Source organism: Lepidothrix coronata, unplaced genomic scaffold (genome assembly GCF_001604755.1).
Source record: "Lepidothrix coronata isolate B3197 unplaced genomic scaffold, Lepidothrix_coronata-1.0 Scaffold32, whole genome shotgun sequence".
In the NCBI taxonomy this organism is placed as follows: domain Eukaryota; kingdom Metazoa; phylum Chordata; class Aves; order Passeriformes; family Pipridae; genus Lepidothrix; species Lepidothrix coronata.
In genome coordinates this window covers 2,743,987-2,770,813 of record NW_016690212.1, presented here as the reverse complement: position 1 = coordinate 2,770,813, position 26,827 = coordinate 2,743,987, and the positions used below count along the sequence as shown (strand labels likewise).

At 33.7% G+C, this 26,827-nt stretch overlaps 1 protein-coding gene across 2 annotated transcripts in view; it reads left to right on the top strand.

Annotated features, from left to right (window-relative positions):
- Positions 1-26,827, top strand: part of TBC1D22A (TBC1 domain family member 22A) — a 155,855-nt gene that overhangs the window by 25,705 nt on the left and 103,323 nt on the right. For both annotated transcript variants that reach the window (XM_017811506.1, XM_017811507.1), the window contains exons 6-8: positions 1,185-1,313; positions 2,461-2,523; positions 9,049-9,163. In XM_017811506.1, the coding sequence (XP_017666995.1) occupies positions 1,185-1,313; positions 2,461-2,523; positions 9,049-9,163 (307 nt within the window). The remainder of the gene's footprint in view (positions 1-1,184; positions 1,314-2,460; positions 2,524-9,048; positions 9,164-26,827) is intronic.

Below are 26,827 nucleotides of genomic sequence, written 5' to 3'. Positions count from 1 at the left end.
ATATTGTCTCGGATATCCAGATCTCTTTCAAAGCCATCCATCTTTAAAATGAATCTTATACAAAGTATTTATTTAGGATGGCCATGTAGGTTAAATTTGAATTGGCTTTCTTTTTTGCAGTGTTGTGGGATGTCGGTGTTGACCATTTGAAAGCAAGTTGCTTAAAAGAAAGCTTTAACTATTTGTGAATATTCAGGAAGCTTTTTGGTAGCCATTTACATGAATAATGGTGTTTCTAATAAGTGTACTTTATATATAAGCTGAACATTCAATAACATTTACATTTTGTAAAATGCTGAAATAGTATCCTAAGCTTGTTTTTTAAATCAAAAGTAGACTGAGATACTACAGATGATGATCAAACTGGACTAAAGAAGAAAATAAGAATGAATTTTTAAATTTTTTTTGGGGGGAGAAAGATTGGGATTTTCAAATATATATATGAATTACTTCAATGAAGAACCATTTGGATCTGTTCTATACTTAATGCAACAATGTGTGATCTTGCAGATCTATTAACATAACTTCCTTTGTATGCCCATACCATGTGCAAAATAAGATAATATTTATAAATTGCTTTTGGGAAACAACTAAGGAAACACATCAAGTGTTCTTACAACTAAGAGCCCACTAACTGTTGATTATTTTCTGTGATGAAACTTTTAGTAACCTGCTGAGATGAAATGAAAGCTTGAAATTGTTTTTTTTTCTCACTGGAAACGGTGAGATAATGTAACTAGAATGTTTTTAAAGCTTTTGAATTAATACTTCATTGTGTTACAAGTTTAACCATGTTTTAAACTTATTTGCTAATGTATATAATTCCTATTTGAAGGCAACTGAGCTAATATGCATTTTGTTTAAAAATTTAATAAACCTGCTCCGGTACTGGCCACATAGAAATTAAAGAACTCATATGGCATTATATTTACCTGAACTTATTTATTTGAACTTTTCTCTCTGGAAGTCAACATCATTTTAGTGATTCTATGTGGTATTTGTATCTGAACTGTTGTACCAGTTGGACTGATAAGAAAAATGGTTTATTGAAGGATTATTCAGATCTGTGTAGGACTACGTGGCACTATGTCAGTTAATTATGTCACGTGTGATCAAATACCAGCAGTGCTTTTTGTATGCAAGGCAAAGAGTAATATCCTCCTCATGTCACTGTTTTTTTTCAGGGCTATCTTCCTGCAAATGTGGACCGAAGAGAAAGCACTTTACAAAGAAAACGCAAAGAGTATTTTGCATTTGTTGAACAATACTATGATTCCAGAAATGATGAAAATCACCAAGATACCTACAGACAGGTAGAACACCCATTGAAGTGACTTTTACCTGCGGAACACTCCTAAAGAACCTAAAGAGATTGTTTTTGATGTTTGCTACTGCTCTTCTCTGTTTCTTTAATCTTACTGGATAGACAACTCTCTAATAATTTTTCTAAATCTCAGAAGCAAAAATATGGAGTAGTTTGTTCTGAAATTCGAAATAGTGGGTTTCTCTTTATGTCAGCTTTAGTGATGCCATGGTTTTTTGTTTAAGATTAGTAGTATTTTCAAATCTTTAGTCTCACGCTCAGACCTTCCTTCAAATGTGTGAGGATAGACAGGGAAAGTACAGCAGTGACTGTTTTTTGCCGGCTCCATACTTTTGCTTAGGAAGTTGAAACTGTGTATGATGTGCAATAAACATAGGGGTGTCAAACTGTTATGCCCACTCAGATAAGCAGATAAGTTATCTTCAAGTTTGGTATTGAAATGAATAATTTGTAACATTAAGTGTAGACCAAACAATACTACTTTAACCTTCCCAAAGAGGAGGCTGAGATCTTTCTTTCAGCTTCAAGCCTGATCTTTAGTAGCAAGAAATATATAGCATCACTAACATAAGGTGCTTGTGTATGGAACCCCAAATCATCACTTTAGGATTGTTGCATAAAACTCCTTTGTGAAGTTTGGAATAAAAATTTAGAAATCCTAGTATTTTTGTGCTCTCTTCTTGATTGTCAAATATATTAAAATAGGTGTTAAACTCTGTTTTTACCTTTGAATGCTTGGACTTGATGATCTTACAGGTCTTTCCAACCTAGAAGATTCTATGATTCTATGACAGTGGCAGTTGAACATGAGGTTATAGAAGTAGTAGTACGTGCTTACTTGTAATTACCCTGAGGTAATTAGCATTGTCAATATGCCCCTAATTTGCAAAAAATTGTGATGATAGGATCCTAAAATGTGAATACAAATGTATATGTTTTTTTCTTTTGCCTCTTTGATAGATTAACAATGACTTAAAGCTTTGGATGCATGTTTTGAAATACAGAAAAAATTCCAAAAATAATGATACAACAGGATTATAACTAATACTGTAAAATAACAGAATTACTTTAAGTACTGTGTTGTTCAGAAAGTGTGCTGTTGGTTCCTTTTACAGTATTCCTCTTTGTCTAATTAGATCCATATAGATATCCCACGCATGAGTCCTGAAGTTTTAAGACTTCAACCCAAAGTAACAGAGGTAAGAATGATATCTAAAGACTTTTTTTTTTGGTTAGAGAACATTTTATTAATGAATCTGATATCACAGTTTGATTAATAATTAATTTGACGGTACTTGCTATTTTGACTTCAGAACTACCTGAAACAAATGAGGATATATAAGTATAGGCTGAGAATAGCAGTGTAAATATGAGTAGTAAAAGCAAAGGCATCTCATTAATTTCCTGTATCGAATCTGTCAGTTTTTTCTTTGGTCTTGTGCCTTTGAGGGTTTTTTTTTCCTTTTTTTCCTTTTTATATATTTTGTTAATACTGTGTTTTTGAAGTAATGCAGAGCATAGTCCCATGGTTCCGTGCATTTGTCAAAATTATTCAAGGCCTGGAAGTTCTCATCATAGAGTGTTCCATTTGGGAAATTCTCTTTTTTGAATTTGTAGCATGAGTGCATTACCTGATTTTACTTCCTTCTAAGTTTTGTATGCTGAGTACATTAGTTAAATTGTTTTCCTACTGTTGTAATTATATGATTAATGTAAATATATAATAATATGATCAAATACATGCTTAATAATATGTTAGTCAAATTGGCCTATATTGTGGGGTAATTGAATCTCATGGGGACTTTTCATTTTAAAGTATATGGGTCATGAATGGTATAGATGATGTGGATCATCCTCTTTCAATCATTTCTTCTAATTCTTCAATTTATTCTCCTTTCTAATGGTTCTAGTTAGACCTTCAAATGTACTTCCATTTAGCTTCTGTTTGTACCATTATAGAGCCCAATAAAACATCTTCTGATAGGTCATTCTGAGAAGTTAAATGCAGAACTAGCTTTCATTTGTTTCTCCATTACTGCAATTAGTTGTATAATGGAAATGCTCTTCCACACGTGTTGGAGAAATTGGTTTGAAGAAGTAGTCTAGTGCGGTGTTTTGAGAGAAAATAGTATAAATATAGTGCTTTCCTACACATTGGTGTTTTACCTGAGCTTTTCTAGGAGCGAATCAAGGAGTAATGTAAGTAAAATCAAGGGATGAGAAGGAAACAATACCAGTAAGATAAACTTAAAGAAATAAATAAGATCAGTGTCAGTGTTTAGCTAGAAATGAGCCAATACGTGAAATTGAAGGTGAATATTATTTCATTATAAGATGGTCACTGGAAGAAGAATGCTCCAGGTAAACATCTTCACAGAATGTGCTTAATATCCTTTCTTTTAACCAAAATATTTGTATGAGAAGTACCTTCATAAAAATGATACCAAGATATCAAATTCTCATTAGAGAATAGTTTGAGATAAAGTGTTATTTAGTAAAATGATGAGACTGTCAGATAGAAAGCTGTAGGATCTTGGACTGGTTTTGTCTTTTGCTCCTTTGATTATGCATGAGACAAGATATATGACTGCTCTTAAGAGATGGTTAATGTGTTTCTTTAGACTATATGTGAACTTGATAATAGTTTTTAGGAACACTACTTTGTATTTACAATGGATATCTAATTTTTCCATACTACAGTTAGAAATGTTGGAGTAAACTTGTATTGATAATTAAAGAAGATCTCATTAAGGTTTTCCAACATATGAAATGTGTATTTTTCTTAAATATTTAGTGTATTGTGGAAACATCCTATAATAAGACATTGAAAAGAATTAGTTACGGAAGAGCTTGAATCCCTTTTTGGTTGAATGATTAACTTAGAACTTAAAAATTTATTTGAGAACTCAGAGAATATATTATTGTGAAAAAGATAGTAGTGCAGTATTTTTTACAAGCAGTCACAGTTGAAGATTTTTTTTTGTATAGCTGAATTATACTTAATCTGAAAATGCTGACAGAACTAGTAGACACTAGTAGAATAGACTAGTAGAATGAAACACTACTCGTTTTGCTTGGGAATAACTAAAAAAGGAAATACTGTGTCTGAGTAACTTCCTTCTTAGTAAAATCGAATATATCAATAGTTCCTCAATGCCAAATACTATTTAGTAAAGTTTGAGTATGGAAAGCAGTTTCAGTCAGTTTTGTGGGATCATTAAATGTGAAATTATGAAGGTCTTTTTTGCTTTTAATTGTCTTTTGGCAGGTAACAATGCTCAAGCAGCCTATTCATTTAATATTATTTACCGAGATCTCATTTGCAGATTTTTTTTTCATAAAATTAGAATTTTTTTCATTTCTAGTTATTTGTTGAACTTGTCCAAAGGAATATTTTTCTAATACTTCATTGGATATGTACATCTTAAACACTGCCTTAAAATAAACGTATTTTAAATCCACACTTTCTAGAAATTGTGATTGCACTTGCAAGTGGCATTGAGTTCTCTTCCAACGCTGACAGTGTATGTATACAGCTCCTTAAATTAGTTTGTTGAATACAGCTCGATATCCCTACTTGCAGGTTGTACTTACCCTTCTCAGTTTGAAGGTTTAGTAAATTGAGCCACGTAACAGCCGTAATTGATCCCTATAAAGTAGATTAAGGCATTGTACAACTGGAGTGCTGCTGCTTTCATGTTTAAAAAGAATGTTTAAAGAAACCACATCACAATCACTCTCCCCCCAATCCCTGTCCATACCCTATCCCATCCATCTTCCGTGCTCCAACACCTTTCTTCTTCCCTTGCAAGTAGTAAGGAAATGGATGCAAAAATGATAGAAGGCTTGGAGGAGTGAGATTGGACAGTTGATTAATAAAAAAGAAAGTGTAAACCAAAAGTCTATTTTAATAAGATTCTTATAGCTGGGAGTGAGTGGTCTTGAAGTACAGAAAACTGTGAAAAGGGTGGATGGCAGTAGGATAAGGGGAAATCTAGGAAGTATTTGAGTTATAAAGAAGTGATAGAGATCTGATTTAATTTTTACAGATCTATTAATATCCTGAATGTTACAGAGTTGCAGGTTCTTCATTTTGGAGCTCCACTGATCTGACTGAATGTGTGGGCTACTGTGAGGATGGGCTTGCATATGTCTTTGCTCTCTCTTTGATCCAAACCAAGCCCAACTTGCTTGGTGCCATTGTACAGAAGATGCTGAAAGGGTCAGAGCATCCATCTTCTCCATTTTCTTTCCCTTGCTTTCTGGGTTTCTGGACACCTGCCACAGCACTGCTGAATCCCTTAGCCTCGCAGGGCATCCCACCCTATTCCCAGGGGCTTATCTAGGTAGGGACCTTGTGTTGTTCCCAGAACTGACTCCCTTCTAGGGAGAGGGAAAATGGTGCTGGTCTCAGGTGGGCAACAGTCATTTCCCGTTTTTTAAGGTGAGATGGCAAGGGCTATAAAGAAGAGAAGGAAATTAAATTATGGGTCAAAGACAGGTTTCAAAGGGTTACCCTGTGTGCAAAACTCAGAAGAAATTCAAAACCTGCATTTAAGCTGATGGCTTCTTCTCTTTATGTATGTGAATATAATTCTTGCTGTAATTATGAATGAGCGTTAAATTCAAAAGAGAATAATAGATTGGTAATGACATTTCATGAGATGTAGTGGTTCATAGCAGAAAAATAATTCCAGTTTCTGTTGCTGATTTGGAAATCGAGAAGGGAAGCTTTTGGGAAAGTGACCTTTTTAATGAATCCTATTTGAGCACAGTGATGAGTGCTGTATAGAAACTTAAATCAGTCTGCTGTTCAAGTTTTCAGTGCTCATTTTTTTCAATTCAGAACAGTAAATGAAACCTTATGAAAATGGGTAGGAAATTGAAAACACTTTTTCAGTGTGTATTTGTTGGATTTCTGATTAGGTGCATTTAGGGATATTAAAGCTGATGTGCCATCAGTGATGCTTCCTGCTCAGTAATATTAACCACCTCCCCCCCCAGCAAACCCAAATAGGCCCCCACTTCCCTTAGTTTCCATACCTGGACTTTAAAAGTGTTTTAAAATCCATAGGGCTCTCAATCTACGGTGTAAACTGCATATATTGTCAGATTCTGAGGAAAAAAAAGGTTGGTGGTACAAATTTGTGGGTTGTTTGACTTTAGAAATGGCTTCATGAAAAAACACAATTTTTATAATTTTTACAGTGGGTATTTTGATAGTTCTTACTGAATTACTGTGGGGGTTTGTTTGTCTGTTTTTTTTTTTTAACTGTGCATGTTTTGTAACCCCATCACACCAGGAGTTTTTTATTTAGCCTAGTACATAACACCGTTCTGCATTCAGTAATTGCTATTTAAACAGGTTTCTCTAGTCACCTGTATCTGCTGTTTGTTTTTCAAGAAAGTTATTTGTGTTTGCAGTATGTTAAACATGTCCTTTTTCTGAAGTGAAACAGACTGATAACTGATAATACTGAGAACTGCTGTTACTGAAACTAGAAGTGGCAACTGCCAGAAGCAATTGGGGTGGCTGTGAGCTAACTAACCTAGCTAGATTTGCAGTTTTCCAGTAATAGTAAAAATTAGGATATAACTGCAATTTCATAAGGGTATAATTAGGTAAAATGTAAAAGTAAGGTGTAAATTGCAGGGTGTAAAATCTTTATACAGTTATTGATAGACAGTGAAACCCCACAGGCTATTGCTGGTATTTTTTGGATTAGTATGCAGTGCATGTTAAAAAACATGAGGTGACAGGACTAGCACCAAGAATTTGTAGCTAAAGAAATAAGCATCTTGGCTAATGGGAACGAGAGGCTTCTATGGAGAATTTGCTAATGAGTATCTCCCTTTCTGACTAATTTCTGAAATCATGCTGAGCTAATACTGAATCTTAATTGTAGTTGTAATGGATCAGACGTGAGCTGCGTTACAGCTTGTTTTTCAGTGCTCGCCAAAACTTTTTGTACTTTTTGTTGTTGACTGTCTCCCTTGTTCCATGAATTTTCAGCCAGGGAAACATAAAACCTGGAAGACAGTTGATTCTCAAAGGAAAACCTGTGGGGAAAGAGTAGGTGTTGATATTTGGGACTTGTTTTCAAAGCAAAAGGTGCAAATATGTTTCAGTATCAGGTAAATTGTGTGGAAGCCTGTAATGGGACTTTCAAGCACCTTTCTTACTTAAAAATAACTGCAAGAGGACTTTTAAACTAAACAATAAGATTTTATTTAAAATTGAATTAAAATAGTCAGCTTCTCAATCTAACAAAAACTTGAAGTGAGATTCAATATTAATAATACTGGCTTCATAAATAAGCTTCCTCTCCCTATTGTGTCCTTTCAGAGAAGGTCTTTACAGGCTTTCTTGAAGCCTGAGCATTCATCGATTTCTGAGGTTGCAGCAAACTACACAACCCTTGAGGTCCTTTGAAAATGGCTCCTTTTTTGTTAGTATTGAGGCCTGATTAGAAAAGTGATGTTGTTTGTGCTCTCAAGAATGAGCAAACATTCTTTTGTTTCGGGAAATTATGCATACTTGATTGAGTACCTGTAGTTAGGACAAGGCACCTAGCAGCTTTCCCTCTGCTGCTTATTTGCAGCCTTTCAAAGGCAAGTAGCATGTTCAGAAGCAAATAATTGAGAGGAAATACAGAATGTCACAGACTTAAATTGAGTCAGAGGAAAGTTCTGTGATTTTCCGACTCTCCAGTCTCCTCATGCTGAGATAGGTTGTGGATTTATGAGCTTTTGCAGATCCTAAGCAAGCTGCAGTTTACAGAGCTGAGGAGGTGAGGTTCTGTGATATGGCAGGCAGTTGCCTTATTTCTACATTTTCTGATTGTTTCACGTTTTTTATTAACCAGTATACACACTTCTTAAGTGTAGAACTCCACACTGCAGTATTAGGCAAGCTTAACTGTTATGGAATCTCTTTTTATGGGCATGTTATTAAAAAATCTAAACTATATCAAGTACTTCTTTCTGTTACGAATAAATAGAATACTGCATTAATAGAATACTTCTTTCAAAAAGGTGAAAAATAATGGGAAGATCATGTAATATTTCTTTTTCTTGAGGAAAGAGGAATTTCATATTATTGGAAAAGCTCCAGTGAATAAGGGCTACTTTGCAGTAGGTACTGTAACTGAATTATATACTAGTTTGATTTTAACATGTGCTAATACCCTGAAAATGCTCTCTTTTGAAGAACTGAGAAACTTACATAGCACTGGAAGTTAGTTATGAATACCAGTGTTCATTTCTGCTTTTGTATGTTTTTTTATACTAGTAGCTCTATGATATTAAATTTGTCTGCAATGAGGTCTTCAACATCAGCATGGAGGGCAGTGGCAGGGCAGGTACTGATCTCTTCACTCTTGAGACCAGTGACAGGACTCGAGGTAATGGCATGAAGCTGTATTGGGGAAAGCTTAGGTCGGGGATCAGAAAAAGGTTTTTCCCCCAGAGGGTGAAAGGAACAGGGTCGCCAGGGAAGTGGTCACAGCACAAAGCCTGTCTGAGTTCAAGAAGCATTTGCTTCTCAGGCACGTGGTGTGATTCTTGGGATGAACTGCATAGGTCCAGGAGTTGTACTCAGTGATCCTGATGGGTCCCTTCTAACTCAACATGTTGTATGATTCCATGATAATTTTCAAGTGTCTTGTTTAAAATGCGGTTGTCGCTTGTTAAATTATCTGATGGTTTCTTTAACTCTTTTTCAGATCTTTGAAAGAATTTTGTTTATCTGGGCAATACGCCATCCAGCCAGTGGATATGTTCAGGGCATAAATGATCTTGTTACTCCTTTTTTTGTGGTCTTCGTTTGTGAATATATAGGTAAGATTTATCTTAATACCAAATTATGAATTGATATTGGTTTTGAAACATAATTTTCATTTTAATCTGACTGATGGTTTGGATGAGCATAATTTGATATACGAATTTTATAATAATTTTTAAAATTATAAATCTGTATTGTTCTGTTTAAATATATACTGAGAAGTAATCAAATTTAAGTAGTCAGCGGAGTTCAGGAATCATATTGATTTGTACTTTAAAAGTATTCACCACTCATGGTGCATTTTTCTTCATAGGTAGTTTTATTCTGTGTTTCTTTCTCTCCTGTTCATGTTTTTTGTGAAAACTTTAAATTGTACATATGAACCAGACAACAGCAGCAAAACAAAAAAGCAAACCAAGAAATCCAACAATACCGGCCCAAAAATCCCCAGAACAAACCCCATACCAAAACAAGAAAAATAACCCAAGGAACAAGGAAACCTTGAGGGAAAATTAAAATAAAAAGAACCTATTAAAACTGCATCTGTGGCTGAAAAAATCCTGGAATTAGGCTCTGAAATTTAAGATAACAGTAATCAAATTTCCCTGGTTAAAAGCTTACCTCTTCTGGGGCTTATGACATTAGTAACAACAATAGTGTCAACAGCTCTATTTGTGTTGTTTGTGGCTTTATGTGTGAGTTTATTTTTGAAAACTTAACCAGCTCAGATGTGGGTTAAATCTTAAATTTATAGATTAGTATTTAAATTGTTATAAACATTAAGATAATGACTAATTGTTAATAATTGAATAATAGCTCAGGTATAACTATGGATATAAGAGGTAAGATTTAAGAGTGAAAATGACAGTGTTAATCTGGTTTGAATTAAAACTGTTTTCCTTGTACTTCTGTTTGTCATACACACATACAGTGAGAATGTAAGTGTTGTGTATGTAAACTTAAGAAGTGCATTGTCTGCCTACTTCAGTGCATTCTTCCTGCCTTCTCTATGCAAGATACACATTGGTATCCAGATTAATCCAGATTGATTGGTTTTAATGAAGGACAGATTATCCTTGAGTGGATGATGGACTATCCATTTACTCATTTGCATGGCAACACCTCTGTTGCTTTGTTCATTTCTTGTTTCATACGGGGACATTTCATTGCTAAGCAACCAGTGAGAACTACTGCTGCTTTCTCCCTAATCATCTCTTAAGTATGGTAGAGGCCCACTCCTGAGAGTATTTGCAGTTTCTGCCTTTTACTCCCTCATTTGACAGATAATGAAAATGTTCTTAATGATCCTAGAGCAGTGGGGTCTCTAGTAGACTTTAGGGTTGCTAATTGAAATAAGAAGTTCAAATGAGATGTGATTAGAGAATTGATATTCCATGTTAAATAGGCCATTTAATTAATATGGTAAATAAGTTTGTCTTTACCACCAACTTACATTTGGAGGCCCTGGTGATTGTTAATGTATTTGCAGTTTGTCAGTGTTTTCATATCAGAGAGCATAGCTGTTCCAGCAAGTGTTCAGTGAAGAAAGACAAAACTCAAAAACTTTCAGCTAGAGAAGATATTCTGCCACTGAAAGTGTATGAAGCTCAGAAAACTGCATTCTGAAAGCTCATTTAAAAGCTAATATCTATGTCATAAGAAAAATAGCAAAATGAAGGTATTTCTTTCAATATAGCAGTGGTCCTGACTCACTGCCAACAGCAGTTATTTCCCCTCAGGGGCATATAAAAACTTTCAAAGATTTGTCTTTAAATAGCCTTTTGATTTGAATCTGATATATTCAAGTTCCACTGAGTGATGCATTCAAGTTAGAATGAATAAGAGAATGCATTTTATTTAAAGTTGAAATGGGGACTTGAAATTTATGAAGTACCTCAAAAATCCTGAGTTTTGTAATAAAATTATAGGAATCAAAAATGAGGCTGTAAATTGTGGTTTAGTAATTTAGATAGAAATAATTGCAGAATTGCAGAAATGTCCTAGCAAAAATGTTTAAACTGCTAATATATTTAATATTTACTCTAGTGATACTCTGTATGTACTTGTGTTTTTACTCTAGATCCCATTTCTTGATTTTAAGTGAATATTGGTTTTTACATTAAAGTGCTTTATTTATTGCTATCTTTTAACTTGATTTTGTATTTTCTTTCTCAATTTTACTGAAACCTTTTTGTTGCAGTTCAAGGTCACTTGGGTCCTAATTTGTACAGTTGAAAGTGAGAATGCCTTTTATTTTAGGTTCTGTCTATAATTAAAAAAAAAAGAGATCCTAAAGAATTATTAAAGATTAATAATAAATTCTAATGGTTGACAGTGCCTCTAATGGTTGTTCTGATTAGATCATCTGATGGTATATCCTTGTAATGTTTAAACACAGCTGCAGTTTTGTCAAATATTTTGGTGGGAGGAAAGCCCTGTTTATTTTGGCTTTATGACAACTGAGAGAGCCCTTAATCCTTAATCTTGCATAACAAATATGTGACATATTTATTCTAGTGATGGAAGGCTTTCTGCTCTGCTAAAGAAGTCTACAAACTTTTTGGAACAGTGTTGTTACAGAACTTTTGAAGATACAAATGACATGGGTGAAAGTGTTAATTTACTTCTCATTCAAATCTGAATGCCATAAAATAGGTTGTGTGTGTCTGTATATAAGGACTGAAGTCCTTATGGCTTAGCGTGGATTGAGGTACCTGATTTTAACACATGGGTTCCCACGTGGAGAATAGATTGAGTGACTGAATGTAGGAACTGAATATGTTAAGTGCTGAGGGCGTACTTTCAACCTTTTCCATCAGTGTAAGTATGACGAAAGTGTAATCTGGTAATGTCTCATTAGTTCCCCACTCTGCAATTAAAGCAGAATGCTGTAACATTTTCAGCAAGATAAAATTTGGTTGTCAAACCAAGCCAGGAAAGGCAAAATGGCAATTAAGGAAACTTTCAAAGGGGATAAACAGTGACCCCTACTGCAATACAGTAATTTCAGTTTTGAATTTCTGGTCTAAATTAGGAAAAGGAGGAATTTAAACCTTGGATTTCTTATACCAAAAGATTCTGTATGTTGATCTCAACATTATTTTTTTAAATTTTTCCCCTTACGAAAAATGCTATAGATCTTTTTCCTGCCATATTATAACAGCTTCTTTAGAATTTCAAACACTACAAGTGCAGGAAAACTATTTTGTGCTTGCTTCTAACCTCCGGGAGTGGTGTAACTAACATGTTGTCAGAACAAATGCTAATTACTGTCAGGGAAGTTTTCCTAAAAGCTCTGTGTGTTTGCAGCATATTAGTTTGTGTCGAAATGAATCTTATCCCTGTGGATGCACCAGAGGTGTTTTTGTTAATAAGATGTACCATGTGACTTGTCACTGTTCACAACCTTAATGAACAAGAAATTTTGCACTGGACTGCAAGTCCTATTTCAAGTTGCCACATGTTGCGCTCTTTGTACACCTTCCTCTTGCCCTGAATTCCTGTTGATCTACGTTGTTTCCAGGTATTAGGTTGTGCTGCAGAGTTGCTCGTGGTTTCTTGCTCACAGAGTTAGCTACACTTCGCTGTAATTGTCATTTCAGTAATTCACTGGGCCTTGTGTGTAAATCTAAAACCCCGGAGAGGACCTGGATTTATTCGCTATCCAGAGAGGGGAAAGCTCGAGAGAAACACGACCATAATAAGGATGCATGTCAGGCCATTGATAAGTGGAATGGCTGTATGAAATAACTTTGAGACCCCTTAGCAGTGTTGGATCAAGAGCACATTAGGAGTTAGTAGGAAGTCCAGGGCAGAAAATGAACACTATTGTAGCAATTCATGGTTTTATGTCAGATAAAGAATGCCAAGAAAAATGAGGCTGCTGAAGACTGGAATGGCGATTGAGATATTGTCTACAATCTCCTTGAAGTAGAGAAGCTTGATGATGCTTACAAGAACTCATGAACTGAAAACTTTGAAAAGAGAGGTCTTACTCTTGTAAGTATTTTTTCATGTGATCTTAAATCCTTTCATAGAAGGCATTAAATGAAACTTCTGTTACCTAGTGTTTTTTAAATTGATACTGCCATGACTTCGTGGAATAATTAATCCAGGCCCAAATCCTAGTGGGATTGGGGTGGGATTTGTTCCAAGACTAGTGTTACTATGAGTAAAGAAAGGCTCTTTGGTCTTGAAAAAACCTTCATCTGTCTATAGCTCCCTTGCTTACAGTTCTTTCTATTTCCTCTCACATGTTACAGAAAGTCTTCTTGTCCCTATAAACCAGTATGCAGTCTCATTTTTGCCTTCTTTCCTTCTTTTTCAACAGATCTACTGTGAATAATTATATTTAAAATTATTTTTTCTACAGTTTGCTGTATCTAAAATTGTTATTATATAATTGGAGTAAAGTTTCAGAGCATTTTATCATGGCAGTATCTGAAGTAATTCCTCAATGTTTGTTTATAAAATATGAAAAAATTGTCAGTTAAGCAGAGATTATTTTTTTCTTGAGGAGAGTTGTAATTTTTGTGCAATAAGTAGATCTGTTTAGAATGTACATAAAATTGAATTTCTGAATGATATAAGCCAGAGAACAAAGAATATTAACCCACTGACTCTAGAGAGCTGCTTTTCTTCATACTTGGAGGGTTCTAGGGTAAAATTTTGTTTAGCATGCATTATTTCCTTTCCTTCAGAAGACGAAGCTGAAGCCTTGATTGCTTCAGTATGTAGATTAATTTGAGATAATTAATCCTGCTGTCTGAACACCTAGACCTTTCCACCAATTCACTAGTCCTTGGAGAATTATGAATAAGACGCATGCATTGAGGTTTTGAGGAGATAAAGTGGAAAAGATGAAACGTATTTGTAGTTATTCAACTTAAAAGAGACTGAATAAAACTGAAGGAACAACAGATTGTTTTTATAAAGTGGAAGTTGAACAAGGAACTATAACTGTATTAACTGGGTGCTTCTGCTTCTCCCAGGCCCTTCAAGTTTTGCTGTCTTCTGATTTACCAGGAAAGAAATTCTGGAAAATCTCTGAGGACTGAGTGCTCAGGAATGTGGGGAATTTTTCAGCTTGAGATAGATGAAAATATTTTATTTGCAATTGTTGTATGCTCCTGAACTTTTCTTTGAATTTTGTCATTAAACTTCAGTAACAAACTTCTACTGTTTTAATGTTTTTCTTTGTTTAAATAAATATGAGTTTTTGTACAATATTGTATTAAAATGTTTTTATTTACACATTTGCTTGAAGTTATTTATGAAATTTACACAAATTAAATTTATGTAAAAGCAGGGACATGAAACATAACTGACATTTTAACGTTTTCCTGCAAGTTATGAAAGTATTAAGAAAACAAATTTTTTTAGAACCATTGTAAAACTTGTGTGAAAAACTATTCAAAGTAATTTAAATCACTTTTCTGTCATATGAAAATTCCATACCTCGAATTCCATTTTGATCACATTAAATTTTTTCTCCTTAATGCAAATTGCCAGTAATGTAATTTCCATATACAAAGATGTATTTTGGTGCTGATTCTTAGTAATTTCCATAACTTTTTATAGTAATACTCGTGACATCAGTGAAGTTGTATCATAAACATGAGCAATATTGTGTGAAATATTCTTTGATAATTAAATGGAATATTGTTATCTGTGTGATTTGGGTGGACAGAGAATGAAGAAAGGTTACAGAAAACTTTGGAATTCAAGACTTGAAAGTACTGAAAAGCCAATTACATCTTCTACAAATGTCTAGAAAACATATGCTTTCCTCTGAAAAAGAGCTACAATATACCTGAGCTACTTGGTGACCTGAAACTTTTTACTTACCTCTCAGTTCTCTTTGAAGCACTTTGCTTTCATGAGTTATGGAACACTTACTATCTGTACACGTAGATGTATATGTAACCATAACATGACACACAAGTTGTTCAGCATTATCTTAGCTTGCTTTGAAGTAACCACTGTTCACTTTTTCAATTTCTATGAATGTTTCCCCCCTCACCCCCTGTTGCTGTGCCAATCTGTGGACAGTGAAAGTATTTTGTAAGTGCTGCAGAGGAGCTGAAGAGAGGGAGGACTGGGATGGGTAAGATAAACAGCATTTGAATTTGGTTCTACACATTGATAGTTCCCACTTTGTGCCATGGGAAAGGTGAAGAAGGTCCACAAGTTTTGAGCCCATCCACAGCGGACTTGGTACTTCTGTGCCAGGCTTCTGTGCTCTATGGCAGGACTGATTTTGACTGCAGTGGGAAAGCAGCTAGAAATTTTTTTCATTCATTTAAATATTTTGGAATTGTAGTTTTTGAAAAAAACCCCAAAGTTCCTTCAGGTAAATTACATGGAAACAAAGACAATAAAAATATAGACCTGAATTTTAGTGCTTTAGAAAGCACTTTTTTTAAGCACTTAGAGAGATTATATTTTTAAATTGTTAATTTGGTTTTGTATGTCTCACTTAAGAAAAAATTAATTATTCACAATATCTCAGCAATTGTCTTTATTAATATATAATTTTTCATGCTGAATTGGGTAAAGAAATCTTACTATTTTACATTCTTTTATTCACTTTAAACAAGTAGGAAAATCCATGTGAAAACAACTAGCAGTGAATTGTTTGAATTGTTTGTCAGCTAACAGTGTACTCCATGATATACTGCTGTGTCGAGGGTTGGTTAGTAAAGCAGAATATTTGAAGGCATTCCAAACAGAACTAAGGAAAATGTAGATAGTATTAAGAGGACATCTCATGATTAGTTTATGAAGGGTTAGGGAATAAGAGAGGATGAAGAAGGGCAAATATGTTGACAGAACTTGTGTAATGAAGAGAACTGATTAACAGGGGACTAGTGAACTATAAATTGCCTTTAATCTTTTGATCCTTTTATTTTTGTGTTTGGATATTTATTTTAATTATTTATCTGGACAAATTCATCTTTATCTTTCAGCATGACTTGTTGGAGTATTAATTTTTTAGTTGCAGTTTGACTAATTCTGTAGTGACCCTTTGTTCTAGATTAGAGCTATATAACTATTTCATTTAAGGATTATTTTTTTTACCTAGTTATAATAGTATCAAATATATTACCTAGTTATAATAGTATAAAGGTCCTAATGAATGTAGTTGAGCTTTACCCAGATATGCAGTTTGTGGGTAGCTTGGTAGTGATAGAGTTTATTCCCTACTCTTTTTCCCTAGGTGCTTAACCTACTGGACGTTAGTGGTGGCATTTAGTATCAAATATACACAAGTGGATCTGTTTGCATAAGCACTCTCTGTCTACTTTGATCAAAATGAGATGATTTACTTATTTAATTAGTGAATTTTTAGGTAATTGCATCAACCCAATTCTGACATTTTTTGGAATATACCTTGAGAAGGTGTTAATAAGTAGCAGCTGAGCATATATTTACAAGTAACTGTATGTAGTTGGGTAATAGTATATTGCTACATATATTTTACTCCTTGATATATTTGATTCCCAATGAGAGCTTGGAACAGTGTGAACTAGATTCTTACATGCTGTAGAATTCATCTTATTCCAGATCCCATTTGTTGTTTCGAGAGGTCACTGTGGGGTACCCTGCCCGTTCCTTTCACTGTTCCTTAAATTTCACAGTGGAGCTGCATCTTTGAGTAATTCCAGATTAGCTTTAGTTGAACAGAAAAGGGTTTGCTTGCCATATGCTTAGATCACACAGCTAAATCAGGGCTTTCTGCCATCAGAATGGGTAGCTTCGCTTTCTCTTTCCCAACCTGAAACATGCATTCCTATCTTCTCTTTTTGGTCAGCATTGGCTTTTCTCTGGCACAGTGGATCAGTTCAGTTAAATTGGCTGGAAACTAAGCCCATAATATACTGAATAATTTAACCTTCTGCACTCATCTTGAGGATCAGAGTAGGGATGTGGGGATAGGAGGATGTTAGGGAAGAAGGGGGAAGCGAGGTCTCTGTTAATTGCCAGGTAGCGCTGAGACTGCTTTAGCTATGTTATTAAACTGCATGCTCATGATAAGAATTTGTGAATTCCACTTATTTTTTGCTTAGCAAGTTAGGGAGCACTCAGAAAAGTATCTCAACAGACAGATACAGGGTATGGCAACCTGCTTTTCTAGTATTTTTATTCCTAGTAGTCTCTTGAAGGGCCTTGATTTATTATAGACAGTGCTGTTTTACAAAATCAATCGTTCTCTAACTCTGTTTCAATTTTTATTTCTCTCTTTAATATACTGTCAGATTTTCAAGCTAATGAGAACAGTTCATCTGAAATGTTAGATGCATTATTGCATCCTATAGACTTGAGCTTTGCCCCCTTTCTTTGCTTATCATATGTGGATTTTTTTATGTTACTTCTGTCATGTTTTCTGTAATCTTAATTTCTTTTTAAGTAGTTTTGTAGTTCTTTATAATCAAAAGGTTCAAAGTTGTATCATCCTGATGGCAATGGAAAAACTATCTCTAGTCATCTTCATGACCTCTATTGAAACAAATTAGGTTCTTTAAAATCCATTCAGTTAACCACACAAATTGCAAAATCAAAAGTCTTGGTTTTATGGACTGGCACATATTTCAAGCTTGAATCAAGTGTGGGCAGTGATAAAATATCTTATTTAGTTTGATTACGGATAGGGAGTTGGAATAGTGCTGGATACTTAAATCATAAAGATGTATTAGTTGACAAAGTAGGATGTGCCTCAGCTTCACTATCTTTCAGGGAAAAGTTAATGTATTTTAACTAAAACTGGTTTTGTGGATAATTTTAAAAAATGTTCCTGTCTGTTTGTAGTGGAATAAGTCTAATTAAAGTTAAAATTCTCTGGATGTTGTTAACAATAGCTGTCAAAAAAAGAGACATGATTATCTTAAGTATAGCCAACTGCTTAATTGGGTGTTATTTTTAGCTTTCTATGTGAGAGAAAATCAGTATTTTGAGTTAATGGTATTGTAGTGTCTTATGGGTGCGTGTTTAGAACAAACCAAAAAAAAACCCAGTGTCATAACTTTTAAGGTGTATTAGTCCTTTTCATTTTTAAAATTTTTAAATTATCTTCAAAGAAAGGACAATCTATATAACTAAAGCATAGATTCTTGAATATTAATACTGAATGAAAAAAGTATGTAAGGAATAGTTTTGCATGAAAAAAAAGTCATTAAAAAAGTCATTAACAAATGATTAACACAACTATTGTCATGTTGGTGTAAAACTTAAAAGTTCCTGCAATTTTGTATGTTAGTAGAGTTACCAGAGTTGTCAAAAGTCAACTCACAAAGCCAACACTGTTTTCAGTCATAAAATTTACAGAAGGAAAAAACCCCAAACCCCCAACCATTTGAAAAGTGAAGTGATAAGACTCCAATTCTATTACTAACTTAACTTCTCTGTTGCATTTATATTTTCATACTTCAGTCAAAATCCGAATTCAAGTTTGGATGAAAAGGGAGAAAGAACAGCTGTCACAGTTGTGTTCATCTGCTAGAGTTTTATGAAGCTTCCCTGTCACTGTTTACACATCATTGGAAATAGTTTGCTTTCTACACAGTAGACTTTACTAAATGTTAATAGGATCATTGCATTGCTTTATAATGTTACTGTTTATAGTCTAAGTATGGTATTTTTTTGATTATTCAAACAATTTTCAGGTAATGCTGTCTTTGGGTTTTATAGTTCTGAACTGTTGCATATTCAACATACTTTTGTGGGCAAGATATAATTCAAGATGATAGTTTGATTAAAAATTTTTCTCATGAGCTTCTGTTTGATTACTGGGAGTAGTACATGTTTAAGTTTTCTTTCTTTTTACTTTGTAGAACATTGCTTTACTCTTTTGTGCTTATACTTTCATAATGCCTTAAATTGAAATCATGTTTGTCTAAGAACAGTTCTTTGGTGTAATCTCCCTGATTTGTGTATCTGATACAATTTGGTCCAATTTTATCAATAAGGGAGTGTAAAAAGAAAGATGCTTTCACCTGTTTTAAAAACTATTCCTAACTCTTGTTGTTTTGAGTCAAATAAAATATGGTAATAAGAGGAATAGAAAAGTTAGTGGTGCATCTGTAATAAAGACTGCATTAGAAGTTACTCAGGTATTTAAAATATAAAAGTTAAATGATTTTTTTTTAACATACCTTCACAGGAAAACTGTGTTATATTAAAAGGTAACTTTCCCTTTCTTTGGGAGAAGAGAGGGGGAAATACATTTAAAAAAAAATTAAACCAAAAAAAATTCCTCTTATTTTTTTTTCCAGATGTCAGCATTATTTTTATTAGACTTTGAATAAAGGAAAGAACTTTTCCATACTTAAGAAGAAAATATCCGAGTTGTTCAGACTTGTCATATTAGAAGATGCTCTTCCTTTTACGAATAGCATTTACATATTAAGTTGCTGTGCTCTGAGTCCCAAAGTTGTCACTTTAACCTTCCTAAATAAGTGTTTCAAAGCAGTATCATATCTAATTATCATGCTGCAGTATTTTCATTAAAAGTGTAGTAAGCAATAGTTGCTGCATTTTTTGATCTGTGACTGACAAGCTTTAAATAAAGTATCTAGAGGGATTAAGAAAGATTGACTGCAGTGAAAAGCTTTAAGAGCAGCTATTGAAGAAACAAACACCTACTATCTCAAAGATTAAAATAAGTGTTGGAAAGAGGATTTATCAGACCTAACAATTTCTCATGCCTGGTAGTAATTGCTTCAAGGTACCGCTGTTTGAATTAAATGTTCTTTTCTTAAAAATGTTGCTGTATATGACTGACTTTCTTGTGAAGTAGATCATTAAATGAAAATTTTTGATGTTTGTCTTTGTTAATGTAAGATAGTAAGAAAAAACGGCAATTGCCAGTTAATTTTTTTTGGACTATGTCTGCAGGCATAAGATTACAATCATCATCCTACTCTTCCTAATGTTACCAAAATTTCTTATTGCTGTTAGAACAAAAATAATTGGGTTACATTTCTTTAAACTTAGGGCTTCTTGTTATCTGTTCTGCTCTCTCCATGTTATTGCAAGTGGAGGCATCTGTAGATGGAGTTTGAGGTTTTGGGTTGGGGTTTTTGGATTTTTTTTCGTTTGTTGGTGGTTTCTTTGTGTTTGTTTTTTTTTTTTTTTTTTCTTGGTTTTTTGGAGTTTTTGTTTTAAATCTTTAAATGCTTCCATGTCATATCAAAGAAGTGTGTCTTGAGAATATTGATCAGTATACTACAGTGTATGGCTCAGCCTCCATTTATTTGTTTTTTTTAGTAAAGCTGTAGTGTGAATACTTTTTTGAAAAGCAGCCAGGAGGTTCAAACCTGTGTAAAGCCCATCTTCTTTTAGATGACTGTCATCGTTTTACACATTAGAGGAAAAACCAAGTAGAGACTTGAAAGTTACTAATAAAAATTTCTTCAATCATATCAGTGCCAGGAAGTCTATCAAAGAGTCAACAAGTCTGACAGAGGTGTGATGGAACCTATGAAATGTCACTTCATAGCAGGGGAGCTATGTGGAATTTTTGCTTAGATGTTTCTTGTGAAGAAACTTTCCAGACCCTGTCTTATGGACAAAATCAGAGGAATTCTTTTGAATTTTTGCTATAGGAGATGCATAGAAGAAATCTCTAAATTAATAAAAAAATTCTAAGATTAAATAGGACTAATAGGACTAATCAGAGGTTTCTAACAAAATCAAATTAATGTTTCTGTACTATGATAATATCTGTTTAAAGACCATGAAAGCAAATTTTTTGTCTGTAAACTTATCTTTTGTTCTCCCTTATAAATCAGTTGGCATGATAAGATGCACATTCATCCTATGAACTCTGCCTTGCTCTTTTTTTTTGCTTGTTATACTCTCTCTGACTTGGAGAGTCTTCCAGTTTGAGTTACTTACCAACTTACCTTCTGTGTTTTACTAGAAGTAGTCTTCAAGACCTTTAAGCTTGCTTAGTTTAATTAAATTATATTAATTTTATATTGTGGGTAAATGCACAAGTTCTAAAAATGCTGAGGTAGCATAATTATAGTAGTTTTTCTTTTATTTCTGCTGACTGGTGAATAGATTTGCTTCTTGGCCTATAGATTGTCTCTGCTATCTGTTTTTCCTGAAAGTTTATTCCACATCATTTTACTACAGCCAGGCATTTTTGTTCCCTCCAAGAAAGTCTGTAAGGTTATAGCAATTGTTCCATTGGCTATGTGATTGTTTTATTTATTATATTGTATTTTTTAATTTTATTTATCTTTTAAAGCAGTGTTTACTGTGAGGGTGGTGAGACCCTGGCACAGGCTGCCCAGAGAGCTATGGATACCCCATCCCTGGAAGTGTTCAAAGTCAGGTTGGATGGGGCTTTTAACAACCTGGTCTAGTGGAAGGTGTCCCTGCCCAAGGCACAGGGGTTAGAACTAGCTGATCTTTAAGGTCCCTTCCAACCCAGACCATTCTGTAGGTCTTTACTGTTCTTGAGATGGAGATCCACGATCTTGCTTGTGTTCTAATTCAAGTAGCTCAGGTAGTTTAGAGCTCAAGTATGGATTTTATTCTCACCTAGTATCTAACTGTACCCTATATTAAATATTATTTTACATTTTCATAAGAAAAAATAAGCTCAAAACTTTTGTCATGAGTAATCTGAATAAATAAGTCGGTTGTAGCCTTTCTATGGTTTTGAAATGTTTGATGCTTTCAGCTAACTCTGATTTGTCTTTTAAATCACAGTATTTTTGTATTATTCAAGTTTGGTTTTTTTCTCTAAGCTATACTAAAAAGTACTTGAGGAAAAAGAAGTTTTGTTCCCCATGTATATAAAAAAAAATCTGTTAATGAAAGTCCTGTTTTAGTGCATAGGGTGATGTGGATTTTAATTATCTACTTTTAAAGTTTGTTTTGCATCTGTCTGTGTGTGTGTGTTTCTAAATTTTTAAATGTATCTGTCTAAGGAAGATGTGTTATTTCAAGATGCTTAATGCACACTCTCAGAATTTAAAAAATAAATTAATTTTATAATAGTGTAACAAACAATGTATTTCTGAAGTTTGAAATATATTTTGTGGTTTATATTGTCTTTTTTTTGAAGGCAATTAAGAAATAATAGGCTTTACTGTGAGGAAGTCATGAGAGGTTAGTGCGAGGTATTTTATTTGAAACTACAGACTGGAAATGTTGGGTCATGGGAATAAATGGAAAACAATATCTTGAGTAAGTAGAAGCAGTAAAATGATATTGAAGAAAAATCAAAAGATTTCTTCAGTAAAAAAATGAAAGAATTGTGAAGGAGAAAGTTAATTACAATTGATGTAACTATGGGAGAGATATGTATTCCAAAGAGAGCAGCTTATTTTAGTTCTGGCTTCTGCATTCGTATCCCTCTCCCCGTGGTCTCCATATAGTTATAATTAACCATCATCATTCTATGGTGAAGTGGCACAGAGGTGGTTATACTTTCAGATATAAATCTTCTCAAGCATGCTTTCCAGCAGACTGGGAAATTAATTTAATGGCTTTTATGCCATTAAAGGTGGCTTTTGACATCCAAATATCACAACTTTGTGTGTTTATTATGAAGTAACTCACAGGAAGAAAAGCTAAAAGAGAGAGACTTGCTTAAGCAATGACAACATGCTGTACAAATGCCAGGAACGTTAACATTCAAATCCTGTTGCATAGATCAGTAGCATCTGATGATCTAAGAAGAGATTTTCAGATTAGGTGGATCAGTACTTAAAACAGAATTGAGGGCAAATTGTTTATGTCTTCTTTTCAATGAGATATTCAGTTAGTTGGTAATGCTTTATAAGTTTCAAACCAATACAAATAGATTTGTGAGAAATTTGTTTGCTGAAACTTTAAGAATTGGCTTTGCTCATAGTTTAAATGCAAGCCTTTTTAAATCATAGTAATAATAAAGTCATTGGGGTTTTCATCAGCATGGGGATATTTTACTTGTCTTTTATTTGAGAAATTTGATACTTTTAATTTTAAGCTGTGGAAAACAAGTACATAAAGCAGAAGTGAAAAATTAGGTACTTAAGCACAATAATCAAAATAGGAAAAAGAAAGGTTTTTTGCAAAACAGTTTTTCTTCTGTAGGTTTTCACTGCATTATTTCAAAGTAGCAGAAAGGATGTAATGTTTTTATAGCACATTCATTTTGACAAAACCCAATACATTAAAAAAAATTGACTTATGAATTGTGTTCTCATCAAAGATATTTGTGAACTGATTTAGGAGTTCCATCTTTAGTAAATTATGAGATAAAATTTTACTTTAGTGCAGTATGGCTGTATTTTAAAGGCAACTACCTTTCTTAAAGTAACATTCTGGAAGAAAATTGAAGAGACTATTCTATTATTTTAGAATAGATAGAGCAGGTTTTTTTTCCTAGAGGTTTGATTATTTCTTTATCTTAGCAATAAATACCTATACAGAATGTAGAAATAGGTTTGAACTTCATGAATAAAGCAAACCTTGCAGCTTTTTTGCCTCAGAAGCATATGTTATAGTTTCATTAGGAAATTTTAATTCACAGCAGATTAAGCTAGTTAAGGAATGCACTTAACAATTAAGCAACATAAGAAGTAGTGTTGCCTGCAGAGTGCATTCTCCTCCAATATGCTTCTTCAAATTCAGTATTTGCAGTTTGTGCTAAATGTGGAAATAATGGATGGTACTTACATTCTGTTGTAAATAAGGCAAGAAATCTGTAAGGTGGATTTCTTTCTTGTTAGCTGTGAGTGATGTGGGAGATTACAAAATAAGGAAGCGTATAATTTTGAATAAGAAATTTGACTGATATTACAAAGCGTGGATTTGCAGCAAACTGCCACTGTCATAGACTTGTGCGTATGATGTCACTGAAGAACAGTTATTTCCTCTGCTGTCCATTTTAACTTGAGAACTTATTAGTTGTGCCATTCAGTTACATTAATAGATTAAAGTAAAAATTGCTTCATGAGTGAGTGAATTTATATAGAGTTATGATCATATGTAAGTGAGTGCTGAGCTTACTTGACGGTGGCAAATTTTTCAGTCTTCTGTCACAGAAAAAATTAAATTTCGGAATTTTTAGAACCTTTTATATTTACATAGAAATTCTTGGATAATTTGTATAATTTTATATTTGTCCAAGTTAGAGTTGAATCTTTGGCCTTTCTAAGTTATCCAGATATTGCATTAAACATATTGCTGTTTATGGGATTGCTCAAATGAATCTGTTTGCCAGCCTTCTAAGTAATTATGTGCAAGACAAATTCTTTTTTTGCTTTTTCTTTTTTTCCTCTAATTTCAGGTAAGAAATATTAATTTTCAATACTTTTTAAAGTCACCCTTGCATATGCAGATACATAGACTTTTTTTTTTATCTTTTAAATACATTGTAACTTTTAGTGCATTTGGGTTTTTTCCCTTCCCAATAAATAATTATTTTTTAAATTTACAGATTTAAATTTAAATTAATTTATAGATTCTTTTTGAAGGTGTTTCCAGTGCTAGAGTGATGGTCCCTAAGTAGCCCTCTAATCAAACCTGTCCCTTAGCACAGGGAAGGCCTGTGTTCCTGAGGTTTGCTTTAGACTTGTCTGACCACGCTTTGGTTTGCTCTTATCCCATACTTGGATGTTTTGTGTTGGTGTGTTTGTGTGTATGCGCATACATAGACTTGATGCTTTAAAAAATTAAACGATAAGCTCAAACTAGGTAATTAAAATGCAGTGTGGGAGACATGTTCAACCTTTAATCTTTCATTTCCGGTTCTCTAAGCACCTTTTGGATTTCTCAGGAAATTCCCTTATCAGGCATTCTAAGAAAATAGTCATCAGGATCTTGTGCTTATCTTGCATACTGGTTGCTAATTATGAGTCCTGTAATATGGTATCACATGCACCACTTCTCCCTGGCAAGCAGTTTTGGTTGACAGCAGGAAACCTATTGAGGTGAATACTCTGAGAAGAATTTGTGCTGAACATTGTGGTCTAGATTATTGCTCAGATACATTTTTAAGAAGAGCTGCCATCTTATAAACTTTGAAGGCTTCTGTTTCACAATAATGTCATGTCCAAGGATATGGCTTATACTCTTTATTGCAATGGTAAACTGCCAGGTTTACTAGCCACATTTCTCCCCCCTATAAGAGGTTGCCAGTCTGGTATTTGGCATTGTGCAAGTCCTATGGGTCAAAGACCTATTGGTGCCACCAGGTTTACTTAATTCTCCTTTGTACCCTGTTATAGTTGTAGAAATTTTGAAGTAATAAAGATATTTTTCATCTTCCTCATGTCTGACTTGTGGAGCAGTAATCTCAGTCTGCAGCCTATGAGGAACTGATCTCTTTTGTTTAATTTGCGTCATGAGCTGAGAACTTCTGTTTTTCAAATAAATTTATTATCCTTAAAAACAGGCCTGTTTCTGTATAGATATTTGCAATGGGTTATACATACAAATTAAGGGGCATAGTCTGGATTATTTAGTGTGGAGGAAAAAAGGATATTTGCTGTTAAAATCTGGTCAAGAACAAGCCTGAGTAGAAAAATCTTACTGGCAATCATGTAGGCCCACTAAAGGAAGTCTCTGAATGATTTACTGATTACTTTCACACAGAATCTGGAATTAGAGAACAAGTATATGAAATATTTTCTGTTTTGTAATAGAGCAAATTGAGAGTACTTGCAGGATCATACATTAATTTTGATGAACATAGAAATTCAGTCCAAGTTATCAAGTTTACGGTGGTTTTGGACATGATGGTTTACCTTGCTCTCCAGGTCAGAGGATGTTGCCATGTGCAGTAAAATTACTTAGAGAATTAATAAAGTATAATCATTCTTATATTGATATATAAAGAGATTCATCTTGCTTCCTATTGCATCTTCAGGAGATTGTAGCGGATCACTGAAAGCAAATGTAGGATTATTAACAGTGTTAAAACAGACAAGTCATCAATACATTGTGAATGTGAGAACATGACTGGTTATAGGGGAATATTTGAAATGCAGTAAGGTCATATTTACCTAAGCCTGGACTGATGAGATGATTAAGTTATTTTTATTTTTTTTCTTTTTTTAATTATACCTTTGTGACTGTAGTACCACAGAGAAAGGGAAGGTTTTACTTTGGTGATTAATCCTTAACAGCTCAAAAGCTATTTCTATCAGATTAATATGTAATTAGGACCTTTTCAATGAGAGATATTGATGTGGTTTTGTACATATTTAATTAGGTAACTGTTACTGAAAGAATTAACATTTTAATGCTCTATTATGTCATGATCTCCTCAGAAAAACATTGCCTTCGTTAAGCAGTCACTGAATAGCTGTTTCATAAAGCTTTTTGAAAACTGAGTTTGAAGTGGAATATGTAAGATCTTCTAGTTGTGGAAATATTACTGTGCACCTCTACATGCAACCATATATGTGTGTTTTTGTAGTTCGTATGCTTGGGTGACAACTTTTAGATTTGGTCTGTCTAAAGATACGACATCTGAAGTAGATCACAGCAGAGTAAACTTTATACAGACAATTGCCTATGCATGTATTGTCAGAATGGTTTTCTTGCACCACTGCAAGAGCTGTATAATTTGGACTTGAAGTATACGGTAATATTTTTATACATTAGATGAGAAATAAATTTACACAAATTATTGCTAAAAAAAAGAACAATTTTAAAATGTTCAGATAATTAACTGATCTAATGTTTGTTTGTATTGTTTTATATATATTAGGTGT